This window comes from Calonectris borealis, chromosome Z, assembly GCF_964195595.1.
Source record: "Calonectris borealis chromosome Z, bCalBor7.hap1.2, whole genome shotgun sequence".
Lineage (NCBI taxonomy): Eukaryota > Metazoa > Chordata > Aves > Procellariiformes > Procellariidae > Calonectris > Calonectris borealis.
The window spans coordinates 82,164,740-82,186,361 of record NC_134352.1 but is presented as its reverse complement, the minus strand read 5'-3'; the positions used below and the strand labels follow the sequence as shown (position 1 = coordinate 82,186,361).

General features: G+C 43.3%; 1 protein-coding gene across 2 annotated transcripts in view; it reads right to left on the bottom strand.

Moving 5' to 3' along the window:
- The window catches only part of LOC142075887 (SET-binding protein-like), a 264,766-nt gene that overhangs the window by 78,409 nt on the left and 164,735 nt on the right, over positions 1 to 21,622 (bottom strand). For both annotated transcript variants that reach the window (XM_075137941.1, XM_075137940.1), the window contains exon 5: positions 1,823 to 5,288. In XM_075137941.1, the coding sequence (XP_074994042.1) occupies positions 1,823 to 5,288 (3,466 nt within the window). The remainder of the gene's footprint in view (positions 1 to 1,822; positions 5,289 to 21,622) is intronic.

The window sequence follows — 21,622 nt, the reverse complement described above, 5'->3', positions numbered from 1 at the left end:
GACAATAAACTGAAGGAAAATAACATGAAATGGACTTTTTCTTTACCAATTCTATTTCCAGGTCAGCCTGGTGGGGATCATGCCCCTACTTTGGAAACTCATTTGCGTTCAGCAGTGCTGAGAATTTTCTCTTGACAATTTGCTATGCCTAAGTGAAATATATTAAATTGGAAAGTACAGGTTTAGCAAACATCTTCTGTTCCGAAAGCAAAAAGGCTACAAATCCAACTCTTATCAAACTGTGAAATCAGTAACTTCCACTAAAAAACTGAGAAAAAGCCTTGTTAAAAATTTTGAAGACTTTTAACCCTTGTCTGCTAGGACACAACTTCCTTAATGCAATAACCACCGCAGCGCTATTCTCTGATAGAGAATAATTTTGTTCTTTGTCAAGCATGTAGCAACCCTGATATAACCAGTGACTAAATTCAGTATCCTTTCCAATGTTTCTGGGTGTCTTATTTCTGGGTGTCACAATTGCTCTGATATAATATGATATCATGAATGGGAATGTTTTCATGGGATAAGCTCTCATTTTAGACTGCTTTTCATTGCTATAGTCCAGATCCTGGTCTCAGTGAAGGAAATGGAAATGTCTAGGTGGCTTAAGCATGAGCAGTCTTTGGATCTCAATCAGTTACAAGTCAATAAAAAACTTAAGAGCCTTACATTGGCAGGTTATACAAATTCTCTGCTCCCTCTGTGTTCTCAGCTGATTCTCTTTTCATTTTGGAGGCTATGAACTACATTTCTTTGAAGCTCTTTTTTAGCACATCAGAATCTCATCCACCACTGGTTGGTTCAGTAAAGCTCACCCTTTCCCAGAACCAAGTGTGAAATCTGCTTTGTGATAAATATCTGATGGTGCAGGAGCTCTGGGCTTGCTCCCAAGCTAAATTCATTTATATTGCAGCAAAACACCTGCCTCTGTGTCATCACGAAAGCAGCTCCCTATTGTAAAGTACAATTCAGTCTCTCAGACAAGATTCAGATTCCTTTTTTTTCTTCCCCCTCTGCAGGAGAGGAACAGATGTCCTCAGCATCCGAAAGAAGCTTCCTCCCTCCTCATCTACCCAGCTTATATTTCCAAGTCATGAGTCCTAAAACTCTTCAGAGTCAATCGGCTAGGGTTTATTGTTTCCATGACACCAGTCTCTTCCCACAGCCACTCGATGCTCAGGATAATTACTTTACATGACACCTGCTGACTGGAAGTGACAGATTTACTAGAATTGTACCCAGGGTTTCCATATATTTAGTCCAGCTATCACCGTGATGGGTCCCTTTGGATCAGCAGTACACCACACCAGTCATGGGACACTGACCCAGCTCCACAACTTCCCACGCATCTGGTCCATCCCATCAACAAATGGTTTTGTACACTTTGTGGGCCAGAGCCGAGACTCTCTGCTCAGTACCGTGGCTGTTCTCCCAAAGGCTGGACAATGACTACCACCCTGCGACACTAGACACTAATAAGAGGGATGCCTACCTTGCCAACAGGTATTAGAATTGCTGCTGTTACAGAATGCAATGGCGAGATTTTTGGAGGAAGCACAACAAGCTGAGAGATAGGCAAAGGCAGGACAAATATTTATAAAAATGCTGTGTAACAACTCAAAGACTTTTAAAGGTTTTGGCTTAATGCGTGGCCAATTTTCTTGTCGATCTCCCCAAAGTTTAGATGCAGAATAGGACTCAATTACAAAAAGCCAGAGAAGTTATTGACTCATAAACATGTTTGGTGTAAATGGCAAGTGCCTCTTTGTTCAGCATTAAAATTTAAATACAGTAAGGTAAAATAGAATAAAGCAGAGCTTACCTGAAGAAGCTGAAGAATCATAAGTACTTCTGTCCTTCCTATTTGTCCTGAAGGGCTGAATGTCCTTTTCCCTGTAAGTTCCAAACCCTTCAAAGCTTCTTCTTTTATTCCCACTTGCATCGTTGTCCCGCTTCTCACTCGAGGAATTCATTTCACCAAACATGTCCAGGGACTCTGACCTTCCATTACTTTCAGTATTACCAGAGTATCTCTTTGTGCAAGAGTCAATGGGATCATTGCTTGAGTCACTTTTATCTTTACTCTGTGTCCACTGCTGGGCATCAGAAAGTGATAACGTAGACAGCGTATCCACTTCAAAGTTACTCTTTGAGCCTTTGTGTCCGGTTTCACAATGCTGGTGCTTCTGCTTCTCCTTATGCTTGCTTTTCTCGTTGAGCAAGGAGAGGTCTTTATCTGAGCCACTTAGCCTTTCGTTGATCGCATGGCTGGAGAAGCCAGTGGACTTGCTAGCAAAGAGACCACTCAGATCTTCATGTGTCCCCAATATCCGCTCATCCTTATGCTTGTGCTTATGTTTGTGTTTCCTTTTGTGAAGTCGGCCACTTGAAAGGCTCGTTCCTCCAACCTTTGGGGGAGCCAAAGAGGACTGCATGTCTCCAAGGCCCATTCCCACAGGTGTTTGTAGGTGCACTCCGTGTTTCGCTTTATGCTTGGCAGTGGTGGACATCTTCATATGAGAGCTTGCATGGAATTGGGGTGGGGGCACGGTAGGTCTCATAAATGGGGAAGCCGCTCCGAGCGTGTGAGACAGGTACAAAGGAGCTGGATACTGACCATAGTAACCAAGATTCATCATAGGCATTGATGTGTAAGGCATTCCATAGGGTGCATAGTAACTCCCACTGGGAATAGGGTAACCGAACCCTTGTAAAAAAGGCACCTTTGTCATGGTGTCATTGGTTTTGGCAGGTCTACCACGCTTCTTCTTAGACTTCATGTCAGAGGTCCTGCGAAGATAGAGCAATGGGTCATACTGGATATATGGCACAGGGTAGTAGTGATCAAAATTAATCCTGAAGATGCTGGGATATGGATTTTCGTGATAAAATGTGTAACTTCTGTGGGAAATCCTGAACACTTGAAACTTATTGATGAGTTCCTCAAGGTCTGCCAGAAACTGGAGGTCATCTCTGTTCTGCAGGCTTTTCCTTTTCCTCTTGTGCTTTGGCTTTTTAATACTCTCATGAGAGAGAAAGTTATCCACAATGAGATGTTTCTGCCGGTGACCATGCCTGTTCTTTGTGCTGGTGTCAGATGGGATAGCCTCTGGATTGTCCAGGGTGCAGAAATCAAAGGAATATCTCCGGCGGGATTCTGAGCTTTTCTCGGCTTGGTCAGAAGTGCTGTTGTTGTCTGTACCTATCCCACTGTCGCTCGGTATGGTTTCCTCGCTGTGAGACTCGCTCACCGGCGACAGCGTGACTTCTTTCAGAGAACCTATTTCACAGAGGTGGGAAGGTGAGTTAGCCATTAACCTGGGTGGAGACAGCTTCCAAGTTCCACTGTGCATTCCTTTCTGGGTTTTTGTAGGAAGAGCACTGATAGGTTGAAGATTTGGCATAGTTTTTAACTCTGAAAAATTTGTTTCAGTGCTTGCAGGGCTAAGGTTGCCATTAGTCCCCACTAACTGTGTCGAAAGCGGATGAATAGCTGCTGGTGACGATGCCACAAGTGACTGCAGGTTGGAAGGCACTGCTGGGTTTTCTGGCTGGCTGGAAACAGGCCTTGAGTGCTTGATGGCTGTCTTAGGTTCTTCTGGCTGAGGCTGCAGCTCTGCTCTTGGCTTTCTGCCCCGTTTTTTACCAATGTAGATAGTCCCCCTCTTGCTGACATTGATCTGCTTCCCTAGTCTGGCATCAATGGTGGTTGGCCCAGCACTAGATGGTGGCTGGACTTTTGCTTTCAGAGCTATGCTGCTGGAGCAGGAGGACAAGATCTGATTGAGAATATTCTTCCTCTTGAGGGTCTTCATTTTATTAATGGTCTTGATGGTCTTCTTATCCAAGACCCCAAGCTTCCCGACCTTTTTGTGAAACTTGAGTTCACTGATGGACTTGTCCTCTCCCGGGACCATCTGGGCCAACTTGGCCAGATTCCGTCTCCTCTTCCTTTTCTTTGTTCCTGGAAATTCGCGATTGATTGGACTCACTGGGCTGGTGGAGGTTCCCTCATGAATGGTTTCAACAGTGAGCAAAGGCTGTTTCTTTGGTCGTCCTCTTTTTTTCTTGACAGGTGTGATCACAGTAAGACTGTCTGTATTGGTATACAGAGGGCTGGATGGTGTGATGGGATAGGCTGAAGGAGGCTCCACCATCAGCTTCTCAGATGTTGTCATGGAAGTCTCCCGAAGGATAGATTTAGGTTTGCTGCAGGTCCATCGCCGCTTAGCTGCATGTTTGGGGTGCTGGACCTCAGATAATTTGCCAGCTGTGGGAAGATCGGTGGGTAGGAGAGTGGATGTCACAGCTACAGATTTTCTGAGTCTGGTGGCACTGTTGGGGGAAGCTTTGTCAGTGAGCACACTGCTGTCGATAGCTACTAAGGGGGACTCATTTTCAATCACTTTCCCTGGCTTTGTGGCTCGAAGATCTTTTTTACTCCCCTCTGGTTGAGAGCTAGTCCTGTTTGCTACTTCACTGCTCATAGCAAGTCCAGAAGGCAGGCTTTTCTCCTGGATAGTTTTCTCTATGGAAGATTTTGTGGATTGCCTTTTTTTCCTTTTGTGGCCAGATGTATCTGTTGTCGGAGACTTTATTGGGATAGTAATTCGTACGTGACTGCTGTCACTTTCACAGCTGCTAGCAGAAGTGGGATTCTGCTTCGAGGGTGACGTATCCAATACACTGTCCATCGAGTAAGACTCCTTTTTCCCTTCCATGTTATCATGGGATTTGCTGTCAAATGCTTTCTGAGCACTCTTCACCCATTCGATGTCTGTGGTTTGGATTGTTTGACTTATCAAGTCCTTTTTGCTGGACTTCTTCTTTGTACTCCCGGTGGGCTGATCGGGGGCCTCCAGCTGTACACCTCCCTCTTGATCACCGAGAGGCAAAAGCCCATTGCACTCGGAGGCATTGCTCGGCTGGGCGACCGCGCTGATGTTGTTGGGTGATGGGACTGCACTGCAAATGGCAAGCTCTTTACTACTGGCTGACAGCTGCCCCCACGAGCTGCTGGCGCAGGACTTCTTTGCTTGGGATTTGCTGAAGGAAACTCCTGGCTCCGGAGCGGGGAGCTTGGTGGCACTAACTGCTTCTCGACTGGGTTCTGTGTTGATGAAGCAACTTTGAGAAGCGGATCCAGTATCGGAGCTCGCTGACCAGTCAAGATGGTGCTGGTTGCTACTTTTCTGCTGGTGCTTTGATTTTAAGGTGTCACCGGTGAAGTCTTGTTGGAGGCCTGGATCATAGTGCAGAGCAGAATGTTTTTGTGGCCTGTCATAAACCTGGAAGGTAGCAGAAAATAAATAGCAAAAAAAAAAATTAGTTTATCAGTCCATTCATAACCCCTGGTTGCAGCTCTTTTTTTGTATAGTGAATAGCAACTCTTCTTAACCAACGTCTTTGTAAGGGTTAGGAGCCTTTATAAAGTCTTATACTTGAGCCAAATTTACATTTAGATTCATGCACTGTAAACAAGTTTTGTTTTGTTTTCCCACTCTAAAAACAATGGAAATATTTCTATAAATGCTAAATTGCTAAGGAAACATATTCTATTGATTTTTAATTTAAAACACAAGTAAAATATTCCCTTTCAATGGATGAATGGTGCAACTCAGTCTCCTGGTGAGAATCCCTTTTTCCTAAAAAACAATCCCTCACAGAACTTGATGCTCAACAACAGCAATTAAGTTCATTGTTGTAAACAAGAAAAATGCAAAATTATCTCGGAAGTTGTAGCAAAGAAGAGGAAAACCCATGGGTCCGCTTCCCTATGAAGCCAGAATCTGCAAAGATTTACTTGCTTAAATTTCCACATAGAAGTCATCCCCACAAACTTAGTGCTCAAAATCATATGCATAGCGTCAAGTGTGTGAGGCACACTTGGCAGGTTCAAGATTTGCATTACTCCCTTTCCATTTTAATAATCTGCTATTTGCAATGTTGGTAAGAGATATTTTCAATATGATTTCTAATCTGACAGCAGCTCTTCAAGCTGCAGAGGTTGCAGTAAGGGTAGAATTATGCTCAAGACTGTTACAGAGCAAAAGGAAGTCTACTTTTTTTTCTTAGTGGGCCTTCTCCAGCTAAAGAAATTATGTTTGCTACAGCTGTAACCTTTTCAAAAGTCTCCTAAAGAAAAAAAAAAAAATTTTTTTACTTTCATTAACTGACCTCTTCTAGCCATTTGTTTTCTCCTGTTACATTTGGGAGCTTTTTTTTTGTAAAGCTCTGGATCAAACTGTGCAACTGATTTTGTACACCTAGTACTGCAAACAACCGTTCTGAGCAAACTGTAATGACACCGTTCTGAATGCCAAATAAATGATGAGAGACTTAAAATAAATCTGTGTAACCAGGGAAAGAACAATAGAAAACAACTGCTAAGTGTCTCGTGTTTCTGCAAACACCCTGTTACAATTAAGTTTCTGTCAATCAGCAGCATTACGTTAGATCCCTGTTTGGGGTGTTTGCAACAGAGGTTTTGGGGCAAGGAGGCTGCCAATATAAGAGGGTTTTGAGCTGGGAAACGAGGTGTCCCCAGTTCTGAGCAACTTCAGAGGGATTTAAAAAGTGCTAAACACCCTCAAGCCCATGGTGCATTATTTAGTGACCAGTAAACATACATGTTATTGATGTTGAGATATCGTTCATGTGCGTATAAAAATGGGCGTGTGGCCTTTCTGGAACAGGCAATAACGATGAAGCTGTTCTGGTCCATCGTATGAGGAGTAATCAGGGACTCTTAAATCCTGTGGATAGTTCAGCTGTCGTGCACATGGACTAGCCATGCTCAGGGAAAGCAGAGATTTCCAGGAATTGTGGAGTGAGAAAATGAAAGAACGCAGCTGCGGTGGAGCTGCAGATGTCGCGGGCGAGCGACACCCGGTTTCTTCAGCCTGAGAAAAGAGCTGAAAGCATAAACAGCCCTCGGGGAATGAATCAGTTGTTCCTCCTCCTCCTCCTCGCAGCGGCCTCCCGTGCGCGAGCCACACAGCACGCAGCGGCCACGACCCACGCTGCTGATGTCCTCCTTCGCAAAATGGAGCCCACCCCCGTCCACGTCCTTGGGATGGGGCCAGGGAGGGGTCGAAAGGAAATCAGTAGCAGTGGCACTGAAGTTTGATAGTTTATTTTTATTTTAATTTTTTTAAACTGATCACAAAGATCCTGAGCTTCATTTTACCTCAGCCATTTGGGGCTTCTCTTGCCCCCAGGCCACCAAGCTGGGTGCGCTGTCAGCTGGGCATGAGGGAGGTGTGTGGGAGGTGGCCATCCCCTGGTGAGGTCCCAGTGGGCTGGAGATGGGTGCCCTCCACCCAAGCCTCACGTGGAACATCATCTTCCCGAGGTACCATGATTTCTGACTTGGAAAAGCCCTGGAAATGAGGGGCTGAGGCCTCTCTTGGCCCCCAGGACCCGCACCAAGGCAGGCCGCACAGATCCTGGCCTTATGGCTGCCATCGAAGCAACTCCTTACACCCACGTTACTTCCAAAATACTGAGCTGTGAAACTAAATGACCTGAAAAATATAATTTGGAAGGGAAAAAAAAAAAAAAGAGAGTTACAGCAGTGAGTGAAAACATCACACGCTGGCAACACCCTGGTCTCTCCAAGTCCACTGCACACACAGAGATCTCTAGTTTAAAAGGAAAAAATAATCTCTGATCTATATTTTAAGGCAGTTAATAAGGGCTCAGAACTGAGAGGCCAGCTATATATCAGCGATGAATGCTGATATATCGCTTGGCTCCTTCAGCCTCATTTCCTCAGCCTGCACATTATAAAATGATGATGCAACTTCCAACATATCCCTAATGATAGCCTTGTCATCGCTCCAGCACCGCAGGCCACCACAACATCTATCTTCCAATTCATGAGAAAGATATGCCTATGTCATCAAAGGTACCAACTCTGGAGGCATTTAATCACATGGATAAGCACTCTGATTTCAATAGGCCTTCAAAAAATGACCAGTCTGCAGGATCAGGGGACTCCATTTCCTAAGCGGGATGTCAAGACTATATATCTGCCCAAGCACATAATAGTCGGCTGGATTTCCTCATGCAACTTCTTCCAGCATAACATTTACTATTTGCTCTCCCTTGCCAGGCACGTCCATATCATCCCAAAATAATTCTTCTGCAGCACAGCAACCGGAGATCATTTGGCTGCAGCAGGTTGGGTTTCACTGGCTGCAATGGATATGTGGAGACTGTTTACCTAAAAGCACTACTAAATAAATTGAAAGTAATGCAGCCATGTGTATTTTATTCCCTGTGTATCTGGGTTGCTGTCTGATCCCATTGGTCCTAATGTTTAGGCTTCAATTTTCCCTGCTGGGTGAGCACCACCCTAAGAAGCCAACAAGCTAACCTAAGCCTCTGCTGAGCTTGTGGAGGATGCCAGAGCTGTCAGTAGGGTGAGGGCAAACAGGGCTCTTCAGAAACCTGTATCTTGATGCCTTTCACACGAGTTCATTACTTTATTTGTCAGTAAGCGTGCAATGTACTGCAGCTCCATAGGTCTTGGCAAAGGGCTGTCGACCTGAACAGAGTTCCTATGACAGCACGGCTGAGACTGGCATCAAGAATAGTGGTCTTTTTCATGAAAACGGAAAGATTTACCTTTATTTACTTTTTGATTTATGAGACCCTACAAAGACTTCAAACTTCAGCATCTGCCTTTATTTGTAGTTTGCCCTTTCATTAAATGGGATTTTCTTCAGCAGCTAGCTATTCTGCACTGGGAGTCAGCTCCTTCTTCTTTTGTGAAAGTAGAAGCGTAACTTAACCCATGCAATTTTGCCACATCTCACCAGACTTGGTCAATATTTCTCTTGATATTCAGTTTACTGGATGTGCTTAGTGGGTAATAATTCCATCTTTCCTTCAAGAAAATAAAATACACATAAAGAAGCTAACAGTTTTCATAACTACGAAGAAGTTTGAGCAATGTGATCCAGCACATGCTAAACCTTAGAGTAAAAAAATAAAGTTTGAATCCTCTTACTAGCAGTATACGATTTTAATGCCAAACTCATGAGTTTCAGTCCTCAGCTTTGGCAATGGTGCATAGACCTATGAGCACGATACATCCCATATACTGGCAACTGAAGAGCACTGGCCACAGAGCAGAGGAGGTGGGACTGTGTGTTTACACCTGCTTTGCCAGAACTGTTCAACCCTGCACCTGCAGAGGTGATTACTCCTCTTAACAGTTTTATTCTGGCATGTAGCCCTTACAACTCAGGGGATGAGACTGTATCAGTCCCATGATGAGCGGCACCCTACTCTGCAAGCAGTACCCAGCAGCAGAATCTATCCCTCAGGGACTCTTTTCATTTAACTACTGGATGTCTCACTCTGCCTCCCTGTTCCCTCGCCTGAGCTTCTCTCTAAATCCACGCTGCTTCCAGTCCCAAAGCAAGAAGTGGGAGGAGATTCCAACAACCAAATCAAAAGCTTAGTAAAATAATAAGAAAAAAATCCAAATAAAAATGAATATAGTTAAAAATAATAATAACGATAAAATACGCAATTAGAGAAACCTATCACCTGAAAAAAATCTGATTGCTTACAGGGGATGGTACCCCCCTTGCTCCAAACGCACCTTTTTGAGGAGGTAACACACATACAGCTTCTCAAGAATCTGGCTTGCAAATCAAAGTTAATACTACAACGCCCCCTCTTTAAATCATTCGCAGATCCATCTGTGTAATGGCTCCTCAAGTGTAATTCCCTATTAAGAGGCTTTATCTGGAGAGATAAGCAGCTGGTTCCCATGTCACTAATTGCTGTCTGCTGTGATTTTAAAACATCTGCACCATTGTGCTCTTCATTTTCATATTCTAATCACCCTGAAACTTGAAAAAGGTACATCATTGATTGTTTCTGTGGGTTAATTAGTACACAGTCTCCTTGTAGAGACAATTTAAAGGCAGTCAGAACCTCAATCAGCAAGTTTGTTTTAAAAATTAATAACATCGGGAGCGTCTGTGGGGATTGGCATCCACAGTGACACATCAGAGTGTGCTCTGGGGACATACCGTCCTTTGTTATCTTCTTCATAGGCTGGAAATAAAATTAAAAAAAAAAAAAGATAAGAAAAGGAGGAAAGGCTTTCCTAAACGAATAATGTCACTTAGAATCAGAGTCTTGGGAAGTGCTTGCTTTTATCTCAGGGCCACCCCTGCCTCTCCAGCAAGAACAAATCTCATCAAAACACCGTATAATACATCTCTGTAGTCTAAGAGCTTGTAAGCCATTTTTGGTAGCAATTTTGGCAACTGACATCTCATTGGAAATCCATGGGGTGAAGCTGTGACTGCTTGGATGTATGTGGGCATTTGCTCTGCTTGCCACCTGGGTTGGCTAGATGCTGGGTCGCCAGGTGTTGTCTCCAAGCCATGCAGAGAAGGATATTAGCTCAGGCACAGCATGCTGCTATGGCAGTCATATTGCATGCAAACTGGACCCTCCTGAGCCAGCTCAGAGTAAAGGCAAGCCTAAGTTCATACCTGCTTTAACTTAAGCTTATACTCAAAAATACTCCAGGCAATGCTGATAACAGAACTTTGGTGCCTAGCAAAAGGTCAACCTGAGATTTTTGAGACTGAATGAATAAATACGGCAGCACTGAGGTTAAGTGGAAAATGCAATGGGCACCTGCCTTCTCAAAAAGACTCTCTTCGCAAGGAGCTCCTAAAAACTAGAGAAGCTCCAGGTGATTTGTCCCTCTTGAAAAAGCTTTCTCTTCAGTTTCTGCTTCCTAAACATGCATGAAAACATGTTACTGGAGAAGAAAACCCTTTGAGAAGAAGAAAAAATTGGGATTTCCAGCTCTGACACATGAATAAATAATCCTGGCTCAGCTGATACTTTTGCTCAGAATTGAGCATTTCCTCTTGTGTCCCAGTGGGACAGCTGCAAACTGCTCACTCAAAGACCCTAATCAGAACTACAGGTTGGAGATATTTAATGTATTTTGGTGAGTACACTGAGCCTTCCTGGGTAGCATTGCTCTGTAAAGAAAAGATGCCAAGCAGAGGAGACACCAGGTTCAGGGGAACTTAACTCCGGCCTGATGACTTACAGGTTGAGCAGTCATTGACATGAAATGTGATCAATTTATAGGAAGGCCCTGTGATCAAGTCAGGTTAGTTTATAATCACAAGTGTCTGAAATGGTTTCAGGAAGTCCTTTAGGTCCTTGGTGACTCTAACCAGGAAGGAGGGATCGCAAACTGGCATATGACACTTGCTGGAAGTGCAAACAGCAGTAGTGTCTTCTGAGAAACCCCACTGAATCTGGTTCAGAACTGATGTAAGGGCTTTAATTCCAACTAAAATACTACTGGAAAATGTGTCAGCGGGCACTAACGTAAAATTCATCATTATCATCCCAAACAAGGGTGATTTTCCAGAGCAGTCTGTCAAATTTATCACTCCCAGAGTTTACGTCTTCCCCAGCTCCCTGAGTCTTCAATAGCACAAAGCCCAAACACCACCACACTCACTGGAGTGAGGATCATTCATTAGACATCGAAAGAGAGGCAGGAATTAACGCGAAGCTGCAGGGGAACTACTTAAGAGCAAGATACAGCATGGGGTGCGAGTGAGTTAATTAAAAACATCACCTGTTTGTGTCCATTCACCGAACACAAACGTCACAGACCGTGGTGCAAGTCTCGTGCAAATCAGGAGGATCTTCACTGAAGCTGCTGGAGGTCCTTCCAGATTTACATTCCCATTGCTATGTAGCTCTGTCTTCCCTGAGATATTTGTGTAATCGTGTCAATAAAGAGAAACCGAAGTTCAGGTTTTTGCATTATAATTGTTTTGAGAATACCTATCTACAGCACTTCTTCTTAAGGAAAAGACAAAGCAATGCACAGAGATTACTGAAGGGTCCAAAGATGCTCACGTGGTTGCAAATTGTAATTTTTCATGCATTCCTGGTAAAGCGTCCTGTTTTGTTAAATAATTCAGAAATTTCAAAGTTATTCCAAATTAATTTTGCTACCAGCTTTGAACTGGATGATTTGCACACTATTTCAATCTTCTGCTGGATTTCAGACGCTTCCATTTTCCACATACAGGGATTAAGGATTTTATTTGGGCAAATTGCAAAAACATGTTGAGTTTATAAAGGTAGGATTTGGTGCTGTGGGCTGATCTGTTCCTTACTAGTGGGGTAGACCCATCTCTGCACATATTTTCTTTATCAAATGTTTAAAAAACCCTGCTCTTTTCAGGGCTTTGTATTAAGCACCGAGTCTGGGAAAACTCTAAACAATGGGATTTTTCTGTCATCTCCAACAAAGAACCCATCACCACCGACATAACAATGCAGTTTCAATATCGTGTTTAAGCATAACACAGTTTGCTGCCTCAGTTTAGGAAGCTGGAAGAAAACAATTGGGCACCAGCTAAGGTGGACTACAATGGGACTCATACAATTTTGCCCATTCATCTGGTGAGATAACCCTGGTTTGGTCCTTGCTTGGCCTCAAGCCAGTGCAAAGGTTTTTAAGCGAGTGTTTCAAACATTATATCCGTGAAACCAGGGCTCGCAGAGCAAGCAAGACACCTTTGTTAAGCTGCATGCTTTCGTTTGTCCAGAAGCCTTGCTAATGAACTTAATGGCAGCAGTGATATTAAGGCTTTATTATTCATATATAAAACATACCTCCATCCCTTCAGAAGTGGTATAGTTCCATGGAGCTCGACCTACTCTTCCTGGTGTGTAACTACAACGTTGCTCATCCAGGTTTCTATCTCATCCTGATCTTCCACTTTGCTATGCAATTTCAAGTTGTAGAGGGCAGTATATACAGGTACAGTGACTTGGCCAAAATCAAACAACAGAAGGATCCCAAGACGGACTGGGACCTGCAGAAACGTGAGCAGTAAGGGGTATTCGTCTCTGAAAGGTTTGTGGTATTGTCCAAGACGTTAATGCTTCAGCATGTCTCAGATTTCTAAATTGGAAATAAGGATGTGAGCAGCTGTGCACCATAAGTTTCTGCTATAATTTTTAAAAGCCTGCAGTGCTTAATTTGCATTGAAAGATTTCTTTTATCCTTCATTTAGTATAGGAATTGCAGTTACCCTGAATATTTTTTTTTTTTAAGAAGAGGTGGGGGAAATATAAATGGCTTTTCCATTGAGGCCAGTGATTCTTTCCACTAGAGTTAAATAATTTGATTATAAATTGAGTCCTTAAATGTCAAGGAGATGCTGAATTCACCTGAAAACAGGCATTTAGAGAAGCTCATAAAAGCTGTGAGCTCCAGTCAGTTAGCTCATCATTCTTTTAACATGCACTTCATTTAGCAGTTACTGACCGCCAGATTAATTCTTTCAAAGCATCCTGATTGCATCTAAGGTCTAGCATGAAGTATTCATGTGCAACAGCATTAGCAAAAAGTCCAGAACATCTATTGGCGCAGCTGGGTTAAAGCTCAAGAAAATTTGTGGAAGAGGTCAAACTTCCAGTGTCTTCCCACCTCCCTGCATTAAGATCTGAGTCCTGTACCATGAATTCAGAGAGCACATCACCTGTACCTTCAGCAAATTCACCCTGAAAAGATGAACTTCAGTGGTATGCAGCAAAATGTGGGAGGTTCGTTCCCTTTGAAAAATCTGCCTAAAGAAGTCATACATGACGAATTTCTGGCTTCGCTGGTTATGTTCTGAAAAGTCACTGCACTCTGTGCAAATTTAGCAAATGGTGTGGAGTGTACCATCCACAGATGGGACGTATTCTGGACTCTCTCAAACAGCTGGTCTCAGATCAGACTCCTAAGTGAGATTCTCCTTGGTTTTCACCAGCAAAATGATTATCTGCTGATGGAAGGGAATAGGAGAACACTCACCTTCCCTTGCACTGTATGCAATCCTTCTAACTGCCCAAGCAGTGAAACCTGCCCCATTTGCAAAAAGCTACAGGATGAGTGGAGTTTCAAAAGATTTATCCTCCCAGTTTGCCTATAACCTGTGCCTATTTTTCACCACTGTTGGCAGATAAAAAGTAATCCCTCTCACCTTTTCCCTAGAACCGGCAGCAACCGCATGAGGTGATAACTGGGGAAATTTGCTGCACACGTTGAAAACGTCAAAAGCATGGCAGACTAGTTTCTGGACTAGAAGTGATGCCCTTGCAACGTAGTTGGTGAGGATTTTAGTCCTCAATCAGGTGATTTTTAGTTTACCACCCCTTGGCTTTGGGGAGACCTTATTGCAGCCTTTCATTACTTAAAGGGAGCTTATAAGAAAGATGGGGACAAACTTTTTAGCAGGGTCTGTTGCGACCTGACAAGGGGGAATGGTTTTAAACTAAAAGAGGGGAGATTCAGACTAGATAGAAGGAAGAAATGTTTTATGATGAGGGTGGTGAGACACTGGCACAGGTTGCCCAGAGAGGTGGTAGATGCCCCATCCCTGGAAACATTCAAGGTCAGGCTGGACGGGGCTCTGAGCAAAACCTGATCTAGTTGAAGATGTCCCTGCTCATTGCAGGGGTTTGGACTAGACGACCTTTAGAGGTCCCTTCCAACCCAAACTATCTATGATCCTATGATTCTAATAATCCATTTTACCATCTCCTGGATTTCACCTACCTGCAGATGCCTCTTCCACCCAGATGCTTTTGCAGCCTCCCCACCACACCCGTAGCAAAGGCTTTCCCACTGGGGGAAATTCAACCAGGCTAGCAATAATGTTTCGGAGCAATAACAACAACAAAAAAAAAGACACAAAATATTTCTGTGGCAATGCTAGGTGAGGTGATGATGAGTGACACCACATTTTTGGGGCATCGCTGTACTTTTTCTGAATGACACGTATCTCTGCTTTGATGTTCATCCCTCATCTCTCCTTCCTCCCCTCCCTCCCCAGCTATGGCAAAATCACCTTTACTAATAAACCTCCAGCTCGAATAGCAGGTTTTATTTAGTGTGCTATAAAACCAGTCATTTCTCAGATCATAAAAGGGGCTCAACTGGACTGCATCATTTTGCTGAAGTGAGTTTTCTGGTGGAGTGATTCTCTCTTCTAAATGCCAGAGTCCCCCACTACCAGTATTTATGTACCAAAATAAAACACAATTTTCTGTATTTTATTAAGTGTGAATCTCCAGCGGAAATCCATTTGGGAGCTGAACGCAAGATTTAATTGTGCCTTGATTTTATACTTTCAAGACTTTCTCAACCGTTTTCACAACAGCAGCACCAGGCTAACTGCAGTTATATTAAGGTACAGCTGCATTACTTAAAGGCCCTGACCAAGTTTAGGTTTGGCTTCTACACACATGAATCAACAGCAGCACAGACCAGAAAAAGAGAGGGCAGGGAACAGTGGTCTGGAAAAGAGGATTGCAAAGCACCCCAAGCATAACTTTGTGCTTAAATGACCTCCCAAACTTCTTTAGCTTCTCACCTAAGAAATCAGGGGTAAAATTCAGCTTATTGAGTCCCTGGTCTTTCACCCATGAGGTTGAATAGGCAGGTGGAAAGTGTTTTAATATAAATTCAGGCCTGGAATTAACATCCAGAACAGCAAAGCTTGTAGTTCACCTGGGTCAGAATTTGGTTTATCCTATGCTGAAGATGTGGTCTGGAAAAACCCTTAAATTCTCGAACCTTTCAGAAATTCAGTGATGTCTATGCACGTGCTTCCCTTAGGAGTGGAGACATCAAGACCAGACAGAGCGATGGTGTGGTACCGCCAGCACTTCAGAGCACTGCCCTTTTAATTGCCCTTGTTCTAGTAACTCATCTAAGTACATTTCTTTGTTCTACACATGTTGACGAAGCAAAAGCATTCCCAGCCCTGTTATTGCTTCCTCTTAAGTGCTGACTGTGTGCCTGAGTTGAGTAACTCTATAAAAATACTGACACAGAAGATACGGTCCCCTACCCAAGCAGCTTGGCACACAGGGTAAATCAGAAGCAGGCAGGACATGTTTCAGACATTGAAGTGCATTTGTCCATCGTTAAGGAAGCAAAGTTATGCCTCTTTCTTTTCAAAATGTAACTTATTCTGAAGGATTGGCATGGGAAGAGTTAGCATAAGATAAGTGTTTCCAAGAGCTACTTGAGGAGAGAGAGGAAGATCGGCTAAAGCACAGGTGAACCTGGTGTTATAAGCAGCTGAGATACACATCAAAGGGACTAAAAATACATGGGGACAAGAGTGCCACAGAAGGTCCTTCAGTTTAGCAGATATTCAGGGTTTGAAGTCAAAGCTAGGAAAACTGAGATGAGAAACGTGGCCCACATTTTTAATCGGGGGTATAAATAATCATGAGAACGGCTTATCATAGCAATGGCTTCTCTATTACCGGTAGTTTCTTTTAAATCAAGGCTGGGTGTTTTTCTAACTGTGCATTAGTGCACGACAGCTATTGGACTTGTAACAGGAATACATTTAGGCAAATCCCCTGGTATGAGTCATGCAGGAGGTTTGACTAAGTGATCACAATGGCTCTTTCTAGCCTTAAAAATCTGTGACTATATATCCTCCCTATATCCTCCAGTGTTTTGTCCAACCTGATGTTAAGCAATTCCAGCAATGTGTCTTCAACCCCTTCCTCTGGGAGGCTATATCCCAGCGTAATAAATCTCACTGTTCAGAGTCTCTTCTCTCTTCCCCTGGAATCATTTCCATCCCTAGACATACCTCAGTTCTGGATTCATCCCAACAATTCCTCCTCATCCTTGGCACCAAAAAGAATATTTCACATTTTTTAACAATTCATTTCACTTACCATATTCCCTGCTGCTGCAAAGCGGCGTGTCCCACTGGTACAACAGAGTTGATTTACTAGGAAGGGCCTTTCTATCTCGACAAGCCCAGTGAGATGTGGTTCCCTCCGGAATAAGGATGGGCAGCATTGAACCACACATGGTTCTGCAAGCATGAGCGATACCAAATGCCATCGGCTCAATGCACTCAGGCTACCAACGTGGCACAGGGGAAGTTACTGTGATTCCTGTTGCCATTGCTCTGCGCTGGCTGAGCATGGACTTTTGAGAGGAAAATATATGTGAAATATTCTTCCAGACTGACTCTGTCCTCACCAAACAGCTGAGATTTGGTCCTGAACTTAAAGAGGAGGCACCAAGTCTGATACCTAATCTGGATCTAAGTCTCACAGACATCTGTAAAACAGCATGAAATCAAAACATCCTGGATCTGAAGACATGAAGAACCCTAGAGTCAGTATTAGGCATTGGCTGCTTTTTTTCTTTCTTTTTTTTTTTCTGTTTTAAGTATGGAAGAATGTATTGATTTGGTCTTTTCTGGTTTAAATTTCTCTGCTGTTTTGTATGCTGCATCACAGTCTCAAAACATGAGCCCAAATACAAACCTCTGAACTGTTGGAGGTCTCTGCCTCAATCCAAATGTCACACTCGCTGTTCTGAAAGGTGTTTGGGGGTTTTTTGGGTGCGGGGGGAGAAAAAAGAGCAAAAGCTAAATCTTAAGTCACTGTACAAAAAGGTTGCATATGTTGAAGTCACTGGTGCAAAGACTATTTAGTGACTGCTTTAAACGTGCTTCAAATAAACAAAATCTATTGCACTGTAGGTAAAGTATTTGCTTATTACTCAATAGTTATTATTTCTTTTTGTGTTTTTCCCCGCCTTTGTTCTGTTTTCCACTCGACAATGCACACAGTTCTGCATAGTCCCGCTTTAAGGATTTCTCCCAAGGATACATGCATATCTATTTTCTGCAACCAGACAGAAAAACCTTCTGAAATCAGTGCAGATTCATCACCCACCCTGCACACGACCTTATCAGCAGTTGCGATGGGTGGCCCCCATGGAATACTATGGAAAGGGCAAGGCTGGAAAATGTGCACTTTAAAGTGCCAGAGACTTTAGTTCAGTGTGCAGCACTTGTAATTTCTGCTGCTGCAGACTGCTCAGCTTGTTATGGATATCTGAGAATTCTGGTTTTCCCTGACTAGAGGTTGTGAGATTTATTACAGTAAATGTTTTTTTACCTTTTATTTTTTTCCTCCTGGAGCAGGTAAGGCATAATTGAGGGTGCCAGATACCTGCGTGTATAATATCTCCAGAGATGAAGAGAGAAGAGAAATAAAGCTTCCTGGCACTCCTTTCCCCACATGTAATGTATTTTGCATTTACTCTTAGCAATGAAGGGAATATTTGAAGAGAAAACAGTGCTGTGCACAAAGGCCAGGCTTCGGGACAAGAGATATGATAAAAAATTGACCTAAATTCTTCCTGCCCCATTCAGGGACATGTTTAGGTTTGTCAGACTGACAAGGACTGAGGTAGGCGGACTGCAGCAATAGGTATTAAAAATTAAGTTTTGGTCTCATCAACATACATGTTCCCATCTGGTGGCATCTCCTTGTAAATATATACAGAACAGGCAATTCTTTCCATCGGCTTGCATGCCCTTCTCCACCAGGAGTCAAGGATATACATTTTGTAAAAATGCTACTGCAGTGACTAAAAACAGTGTGTTTGTGTGTTTACATGTGGCAGGGGGATATAAACCGATGAATAAACAAGTAACAAAAGTTTATTACATGTGTTTTCTATCATGGTCTTCAAAATTACATTCACCACATCATTCACACGAAGGAAAAAGACCTTGTTAGTACCTAAAGTCTATCTTCAATAAATCTCAAAGCACTTCATGAAAGAAGTAGGAGTCATTATTCTGCACACTGCAGATGGAAATACTAATGCTCAGTGGTTTGCCCAGGGTCTTTCCATATTCCTTCCCCAGTGCCAGTAGAAGAATTTAGGTTTCCTCACCCTCGCTTTTGCCAGTGCCCATGAAGGTTCCCATGACCAAGATCCCAAGTCCATGTTCCCAAGGCATTTTACAATCTAGATGCACATGACTTCAAATAAATTCATGTCTGGCTGAAGTGCAAACAAACTGATCCTTTGCTATATGAGTCTGCACGTGCCATGGGTATCACAGGTGCAACTGGAATCCCTGTTTGCCAAAGGAGGACAAACATGGGTCTGCGTTTCAGCACAGCAGGCATCCTTTCGCAGCCATCCAGCTGGGATTCGGGGAAGTCTCAGACATGCAGGACTATGATTTCTACGCTGCAAACCCATGAGCAAATGTTTTTTAAGACCTTTAGCTTTGTGGTGATGTTAAAATGTATTATCCATGCATCTGCGGTTGCAGCACACCTGCAATGCTCTACCTGCCCTTCTGTGTGCATGCGTCTGTGTGTCTGTGTGTTGGTGGGCATTTAATTTTAAAGAAGGGCTTTTTTTCTCACAGAAAGAAACCCCAGACTGTGGGGAAGATCCCTAATCATTCACCCTTGAGGTAATTACACCAGGAAAAGCTATCAGGTCTATCCACTTCTCATCAAGCAAACAACACGGTCGCAGGCAAGAAGCGACCTCGTGTTTCTGCTGCTCAAACTCCCAACAACGCACAGCAACTTAAATTAGAACATGTGCAATATAATTGGATTTCCTTCCCTTGCAGACTTGTCGTGCTTCTCCTGTCTGAAAAGGAGGGGACACTTCAGACAGAGGCTACAGCTCAGCAGGGCTGTCTGCTGCTCACCAGGGTTTTGCTTTGAGCGAGATAGGAAAAAGGCTGCGATTAAAGCAAAGTCTTTGTGCTTTTAGCTCCTGCCCTCCAGAAACAGAGTTTTTAGTTAGGAACCACAGAAAGTAAATTCTAGAGTTGGAGGTAAAATAAGAAATTCAGGTCAGGATTCAAATCCAAGTTTCCTCCACATGACTGAGCTGTTTGTTACCAAGGCTGTAGCTTGGAGTGACCTGGTCAGGTATGAGATCAGGTTTGGAATGACACCTACTAAAATATTGCAGGAATTGGTCCTCCAGCCCCATCTGCAGAAAAGCTTGGTGCAGCTCATCGGTTGGAGCAGAATATTTGCAGAGCGCGGCTCTGGCTACCAAACTCCGACCAACACCTGGTTTAGGATCCTGGGTTCCCTATACAGTCCATGAGGCCTCCAGAGAGGATATCAGAGCATGCTAACTCACTCTGCTGACTATATAGGGCACCTGAGCAACTAATTCAGGCACCTAAATTAGACATCTAAAGGGAGGCAGGATGAATATAGCCCAATTTACGTCAGTGTCCCGTAATACACATTTAACCCCTTTCCTGCTGCTCCATATCAGACTCGAAAGGGCTGAACCGTGCCTTTACAAAAGTCTTTCGGAAACGTTTCCTGACTAATAAAATGTACAGAGGCCCAACCTGTTCCTGACAAAGCTTTCAAGATTTCCACCTTTTTTTTTTTTTTTCTTTTTGTGTAGAGATCCTTGAAGTTCTTTGAAAACACATTTTGGATACAGTAAATTGTGATTTATTTGGGGGTTGCCTAATGTCACCCCTCCTGACTGAAGCAGAGAATTTTTCATTCCTCACCATCAAGCTATAACATCACAAAGTCTTAATTTGAATTTTTCTTGAATGAAAGACTTCTCTTTCTGTTTTGAGGTAAACCATGGAAGAGCAAAGAGATAATCTCGGATACACAACAGTCTCTTGTGTCTTTTTTTCACTGTTTCCAGGCAAATAAAAGTATTTTGAAAACAAAAAGAACAAACTTATGCACACAATTCAAATTTAAACCCAGTCTTTTTTAGTAAATTAACAGAGGTTAACATTTCCTTGTACTCTCCCTGAAAATGCCGCATTATACAAACGGGCATTTGAAAACAGAGAAAATCTATTACGAGGATTCAAGCTGGTCATGCTGTCCAGATCACCATACTTCTAGCTTCTTGTTCAAGCTTTTATTCAGTCTTTTGAGGTTTGCTCGTTAGTAAAATCTCGAGTTATAGATATTCTGTTAACCACAGGGTACAGCAGCTGACCACAGGAAGAATGCAACTGAGCCAGCTGCCCGCTGCCCACAGAGCAGCACCATCACCTGCCTCTGGGCATCCTTTGCTCCTGCTTCTTCTATAGGTTATTGCCAACAAAAGCACCTCTGCTCCCTTTGTGGTGCTTCCAGAGAGGCTTCATCCCATCACCACACCTTTCATGAGCAGCGCATTACCCAGCCCTCTCAGCCAAGTGCAGACAATGGCTGTGAGGCTAGAAAGGTTTTCCTCTGCTGGGATTAAATGTGGTTTGAAGTAGACATACTCTGCTCTAGTTGGGTTTTTGACTCTTGGTCACTGTTCCCCAGGCTTACGGGTTCAGCAGAGGGCAAAAAAGAACATATCATTATGAAAAGTGCTAGGGAGAGAGCACTGTCTGACGTTAGACATCTAACCTGAGCGTGGGGAGTAAGAGTCTCGCCATCCACATGGTCAATGGATTTTGACCACATTGATGCTGGACCAAACCTTGGCTCTTACTTGGGCATCCTTTGGAGGACTCACGTCCCCTCTTTTTTCTTTCAATTACCAAATTATCATTCTTGTCACCTCTAGCTATTTTGCCTGGAAAACACCCAGGACTGTGGAAGTAAGCATGGTCTAACTGATCCAAGAGTTTGGAGATCGTTGTTGTGTTCTTGTATCTGCCACTGACTTCAGCATTCCCTGGTCTTTGATACATCCAGGGACAGTCTTCTGTAGTGTGATTATTGGTCAAAACTGAACCACAAATTTGGCAGA